General features: G+C 33.1%; 1 protein-coding gene across 1 annotated transcript; it reads left to right on the top strand.

Moving 5' to 3' along the window:
* The first annotated feature begins 4141 nt into the window (after positions 1 to 4141).
* On the top strand, positions 4142 to 4750 carry LOC107956050 (uncharacterized). The gene is made up of 2 exons (XM_016891803.2): positions 4142 to 4476; positions 4633 to 4750. Exons 1-2 carry the CDS (start codon positions 4142 to 4144, stop codon positions 4748 to 4750), a joined length of 453 nt encoding a protein of 150 aa, XP_016747292.2.
* The last annotated feature ends 2156 nt before the right edge of the window (positions 4751 to 6906 follow it).

The following is a 6906-nucleotide window of genomic DNA, read 5'->3' as shown; positions in this document are numbered from 1 at the left end:
CTCTTTTAGATGAAAACATAATTCAATACACTAGGACTAAATTAGAAATTAAAAAATAATAATTTTTAATTCTTTTTATTATTGAATTAGATAATGCCTAAATACATTACTTTCCTTATGCTTTAAATGGTTGAGAAATTACAATTAATTCAATTTTTATTATTGGAATTTCATGTTGATCATTTGAAACGTATCAGCGAAATAGAAAAGGAATTTATCAAAGAAAATTATTAGTTTAGTTAATCTATCAATTAGACTGATTGAACCGAGAATCGATTGGTATATTGATTCAGTATAAGAGTTGAATGGCCTATATCATTAGGAACTGATAAAAAATAAAAATCGAAATTAAAAATTGATGGTTTAATTGACTTTATAATTGTTATAATAATTTTATTTTATTTATTCAATTATTTTTTGAATCGATAAAACGAGTTAACTAAAACATAGGTTTTTGTGAAAAAGGTTATTGAAAATTTATGAAGGGGAGTTAGAAATGGAAAAAAGCTAAAATAATAATTAGTATTTCTATGTTTAGATATCTCCGGGGGAAATAGTTTTATAGCAAACATTTATTACGATAATAGCGAAGGAATAAAGAAGGTTTGAAGTGATAGTGACTTATTTAGGAAAGAAAGGGTTGTTTACACACTTTCTCATATAATTAAATAACCAATTATGAACTTGGAGAGCTTTCCATTTGTAACTCAAATGCCAGCCTCCACTAATTACATCATCACTTCCAAAAGGAAGCAACATTATTCATACATTTTTCTTCATTTATCTATTTTTACAATTTAATTCAATTATCTATAATAATAATATCTATATAAGAACAAAATACATAAAGGAACGTAGAAGAATGGCTTAGACACTTGACATCTTTACTTTTATATATAATTTTATCTATAATTCAATTAATTTTTTATTAAATTAAATATGAAATGATTTTATTTTTTATATATAATGATAAATTTTCTAATCTAAATTTCTTTATCCTTTGTTTTTCATAGTTCACTATCTATTTAGTTTTTCTACGTTAAAAATATTCAGTAATAAAAACCAAACTAACCATGTTTTATATTAATATATATTTTTAATATTACTATTAATTAATATTTATTATTCCATTAAATGTTATTTTTATTAATAATATATTAGATAATTATTTGGTAGATTAAGAGTTGGATTTTTTTTTCTTTAAAGTCTACAAAGCTTAACTCCATTTTTGGAATTAAAAAAATCTCATAGTTTGTATGCCATATAATGACCCATATATGATTTTATATAAAAATATAAAAAATAAAAATATTTTTATAATAATACAACTTACTTTATATATAAAAATATATTTTAGTCATTTTTCAATTGAGTTGATGTTTAATTGACTCGCACATTAATTCAATCAAATTAATCTAGATATAGATATATCACCCCACTAACCTACTTTTCAAGTTTTTAAACAAACTCTTTTCTCCAAAATTTGTGTCTACGTAATTGGTAGGCAAACCCCTAAGTTGTGAATCATAAAAGGACATTTAATTGAAACTAAGTATTGTAGATAAGAAATATGCATCATTCGAAAATTAAGGGTGTGAAGATAAGGAATGGGCACAAATGAAGCAACCATGTTGAAAGAGTGCAAGGGTTAAACTTGTTGAAGCAACCAATCACTTATTGCATGGTTTCAAGCATATGGTTTGTTATACTTTCGTGGGTTGAAATAATAGATTTTGCTTTTAGAGTTTTGGACGTTATTGAATTATTTAGTAGTTTAGGTTGTAATGCTTTTGAACTTCATTTAAATTTCTTTTATATTTTATTTAGTTTAATATAAATTATTTAATTTGAATTATATAATTTATTTAGCTCAAAATTTTAATAATTGCATCTATCATATACAGAGCCAAGACCAAAAAAAAAGAGTCAAGATTAAATTGTAAATTTTTTAGAGTTAAAAAGATAATTTTACTATTATACTAATTTATAATCTTATAATTTTTCAAGAGACTAATAGAAGTAATTTATAATCATAACTTTACACAGAGCACTAACCAAACAATTTAACATGTTAGAAGCTTTGCTAATACCCACTTCCCAATATTATGTGCAACCACATTGTCCTCCCTAGGAACTAGTTATTCTCCCACTCACTACCTAGGCAAAGACTATAGTACGAGAGAATAATGTTTTTAAAGTTAAAGGAGCACTGGCAAGATTTTTGAACCAGTCTACCACATTATTAAAATCCGCTTTAATGATTAATTTAGCAAAATCAGCCCATTTAGAAGCAGAGAAAATAATGCATGTTTCCTTGATAGCAAGTGGTTACTAGAGCCGAATCTAAAGCATCAATAGATTTTGCAAAATTTAGAAGCTTCACATCCTTATGGTCCCTAAGGACACCTCCAATACCAGCCAGACCATAACTGCTCATTACTGCCATATCGACATAGAACTTTACCGATCCCATTGAAGGATGGCTCCATCTGTAAATAGATGATTGCTCACTGATTCACCTTAGAGGTCAATAATACTTCGAAGATTGCATGAACTCCTCGATAGAGCATCTCGACTCTAGCCACTTCGCATGGCACCACCACCCCCAATCTCATGATGGCAACATCATAAAGTTGTTTTGAATAAAAAAAATTACCCTTGAACACTCGCATTTTGGAGTAGTTGAAATAAACCATGAGAAAGCAAAAAAGAAGAAGGTTATTTCCAAGCTAGCATAAATTGTTTTTAAAACCCTTTGAGCTCCAACTCATGAGGAAGTTTTTTTTTTGGGCTGTACCAACTTAAGGTCCCAGTTTGTGCACCAACACTACAAATTCTCCAAATGATATCACAACTGGAAAATTAGGTGTTCAACAGACTCTAGGACCAAATTGCAAAACAACACAATTAGAAGAATTTGTTGATATGATACCCCTTTTAAACATTTTGATTTCAATGGGAATTCTTCCCCACAATATCTCCTCATAAAGAATCCCACCTTTGAAAGAGTTAAACTAATTAACCCATACATGTTGCCATAACCCATTCGGTTGAATGGCCCTTGTAGCTACTTGGTTGCCATAATCTTTCACATTATACAAACTATTGGATAAGCCCACCCACTTCATATAATCTAACTGGATGATTCCCAAAGAACAACCTTTGAGCACTTGTATAAAGGGATTCCAAATCTGAATTTCCTAGTCGAAGGAACCCTTCACAACTTAATGCCCCTCGTCCATCAACTAACCTCCCAATAGCCAAACTCGAAGAGTTTACCTGATTTGTCCATAGAAAATACAAAAATTCTCGAGAAGGATATCTACAAAACAATATCATCAACCCATCTCTCATTCTAAATATTAATAAGACATCTGTCACCAACTTAGTAACGAAGATTGGAGACAAAAAAGCATCATATGTTTGATCTAAAAAGGAAAGGGTTTGTTGAGATCACGTGCTTAAGATTGCTGCCATTTATTTTTTTTTCTGTTGCTAAGTTTGAATAATTCTCCTTTACTTTAGGAGCTTAGTTTTTCGATTTGTTTGGTATATTGTTACCAGATTCTTAGCAGATTTTTAGAACCTCTTTTTCAATTTTTAGTCTTGAACTTTTGTATTTAAATTGTTGAGGTGCAAATCAATTATCATTCCAGCCTTCAATAATTTTTTATCTTAAAACTACTTTTCTCTTCTTTCTGCTTCAAATCTCTCGATCAATTATCAAAGTTCGAGTTCTAATCACCAAAAAATTGGTATCAGAGCTATTTTCTTAAGGGATCTGTGAGGTTAGTTACATGTTAAGATGGAAGGAGAGTCCAATTTTTCAGTTGCTGCACCACTAGTCTTCGATGGAGATAATTATCAGATGTGGGCAGTTCGCATGGAGACTTACCTGGAGGCTTTGGATCTTTGGGAAGCTGTAGAAGAGGATTACGAGGTCCCACCACTTCCAGCAAATCCTACTGTGGCACATATTAAAGCACAAAAAGAAAAGAAGATAAGGAAATCAAAGGCAAAAGCTTGCTTATTTGCAGTTGTGTCTCAAATGATTTTCACACAAATAACATCTCTGAAATCAGCAAAGGAAATCTGGGATTACCTCAAGGCTGAGTATGCATGAGATGAGAGGATTACTGGAATGAAAGTCCTGAATCTAATCAGGGATTTTGAGTTGCAGAAGGTGAAGGAGTCTGAGTCAGTGAAAAAATATTCTGACAGACTTCTTAGCATTTCCAACAAGGTGAGATTGCTTGGTTCTGAGTTGAACGACTCTAGAATCGTAGAAAAGCTACTGGTCACTGTTCCAGAGAAGTTTGAAGCCACCATTACTACTCTGGAGAACACCAAGGACCTGTCAAAGATCTCTCTTGTAAAGATCTTAAATACTTTACAAGAACAAGAGCAAAGAAGATCTATGAGGCAAGAGGGAGTGATAGAAGGTGCCTTACATGTCAAGCATCAAGACAACAACAGGTAAAAAAAGAAGAAAAATTTTAAGAATCATTCGACGAGTGGAAAAAATTCATCAGGCAATTATCAGAAGAGCAAAAGAGGAGGTGTCAAGAAATCCTACCCACCTTGTCACCATTATGCGAAGAAAGGTCATTCACCATTCAAATGTTGAAAAAGACCTGACGCCAAATGCTCCAAATGCAATCAACTTGGACATGAAGTAGTGATTTGCAAGGTCAAAGGCCAAGTGCAAGAAGTAGATGCACAGGTAGCTGATCAAGAAGAAGAAGATTGATTGTTTGTGGTTACTTGTTTCTCAGGTAGAGAATAAAGTGAGAGCTGGTTGATTGATAGTGGGTGCACAAATCACATGACGTATAACAAGAAGCTCTTCGAGGAATTGAGAAACACTGAAGTCAAAAGAGTGAGGATTGAAAATAGTGAGTACTTGGAAGTCAAGGGAAAAGGCACAATAGCTATTACAAGCTATGAAGGTATAAAATTCATTTTAGATGTTTTGTTTGTACCTAAAATTGATCAAAATCTCTTAAGTGTTGGTCAGTTACTGGATAAAGGCTATAAAGTGCTATTTGAGAATAAGCAGTGCTTGATCAGAGATGCTAATGGCAGAGACTTGTTTAATGTCAAAATGAAGGGAAAAATTTTTGCTCTTAATCCATTGAAAAATGAGAAAATGGATTTTAAATCCAGAGTTAGTGCCACTGAGACTTGGCACAAGAGACTTGGGAACTTTCACCATTAAGGATTGCTTCAAATGCAATCGAAGAAGATGGTGGAAGGACTTAGAGACATTGATGATGATCTACCTCATTGTCGAGCTTGCAAATTTGGGAAACAACATAAACAACCCTTTTCTAAATAAGCCTGGAGAGCTTCGAAGAAGTTACAGCTTGTTCATACTGATCTTTGTGGTCCTCAGAGAACGCCATCGTTAAATGGTAACTTCTATTACATAGCCTTTATCAATGATCTAACAAGAATGTGTTGGATTTTCTTGTTGAAAAAAAAATTAGAAGTTGCTGGTGTGTTCTGGAGATTCAAAGCCAGAGTTGAGAATGAAAGTGGATGCATGATTCAGATTTTAAGATATGATAATGGCAAGGAGTACACTTCAGAAACCTTTAATAGGTTTTGTGAAGAGGCTGGAATTGAGCATCAGTTGACGGCGCCATACACTCTACAACAAAATAGAGTCAATGAAAGGAGGAACAGATTCATAATGGAGATGACTCGATGTATGCTTCATGAGAAGAATCTTCCAAAAAGCTTTTAGGGAGAAGCTGCAAACACTGCTGTGTTCTTGCAAAATCAGATTTCAACAAAAGTTGTGAAGGATCAGACGCCATTTAAAGCTTGGTATGGTTACAAACCTTCTTTAAAGTTCTTTAGAGTGTTTGGCACTGTATCTAAAGCTTGCAGAGTCTTTCAACCACACACTGGACGTGTTATTGTGAGCAGAGATGTTTATTTTGTTGAAAGTGAGCAATGGAATTGGGAATACTTGACCAAGACGAACCAAACTTCTAGTGCACCAAATGATTTTACCATTGGCAGCACGTTGAGAAGCTTGAAGATGAAAGGCAAGATGTTTTGGTTGATGATACACCTATCAGAGGTACAAAGCTACTTTACGACATTTACCAAAGATGTAACGTAGCTATTTGTGAGCCTGCAGGGTATCATGATGCAAAAAATAGTCAACATTTGATGGTTGTAATGAAGGAGGAGCTTTCGATTACCGAGAAAAATAAAACTTGGGAGCTGGTTCTGGACAAAAAGATAATTAGAGTAAGATAGGTGTTCAGAACGAAACTAAATCCCGATGGTTCAGTTAACAAATTCAAAGCAAGACTTGTTGTGAAGGGATATGCACAAATCTTTAGAGTCGATTATTCAAAAACATTTGCACCTGTTGCCAAGCTTGAGACTGTAAGGTTACTGCTTGCTCTTGCTGCACAAAAGAACTGGAAAGTTTTTCAATTAGATGTTAAATCTGCATTCCTAAATGGAGTCTTGCAAGAAGAAATCTTTGTCGAGCAACCTGAAGGTTTTGTAAGCAGAGGCAATGAAGACAAAGTTTACTTGCTGAAGAAGGCTTTGTATGGCCTAAAATAGGCTCTACGAGCATGGTATAGCGGAATTGATGATCATTTGGTGGGTCTTGGCTTTCAAAAAGTCAATCTGAGCTCACACTATATGTCAAGCATGAAGGTACAAACACTTTAGTCATTTCTCTTTATGTAGATGACTTATTGATTACAGGGAGTAATCTCGGTCAAGTTAACCAGTTCAAATTGGAAATGAAAAAGGTCTTCAAAATGACAGGCCTTGGTCTGATGTCTTATTTCCTTGGCATTGAGATCAAACAAAGCTAGGATGAAGTGTTCATTTGTCAAAGAAAGTATGCAAATGAGATACTTAAAAAATTCC

This window comes from Gossypium hirsutum, chromosome D07 (genome assembly GCF_007990345.1).
Source record: "Gossypium hirsutum isolate 1008001.06 chromosome D07, Gossypium_hirsutum_v2.1, whole genome shotgun sequence".
NCBI classification, from domain to species: Eukaryota; Viridiplantae; Streptophyta; class Magnoliopsida; order Malvales; family Malvaceae; genus Gossypium; species Gossypium hirsutum.
This window is presented reverse-complemented; position numbering and strand designations above follow the sequence as displayed.

Excerpts from the sequence above, each read along its gene's own strand:
- LOC107956050 (XM_016891803.2), top strand. The coding sequence starts at position 4,142 with ATGAAAGTCCTGAATCTAATCAGGGATTTTGAGTTGCAGAAGGTGAAG. Across the intron at positions 4,477-4,632 it reads AAGCATCAAGACAACAACAG|ACCTGACGCCAAATGCTCCA; the intron begins GTAAAAAAAGAA and ends ATGTTGAAAAAG.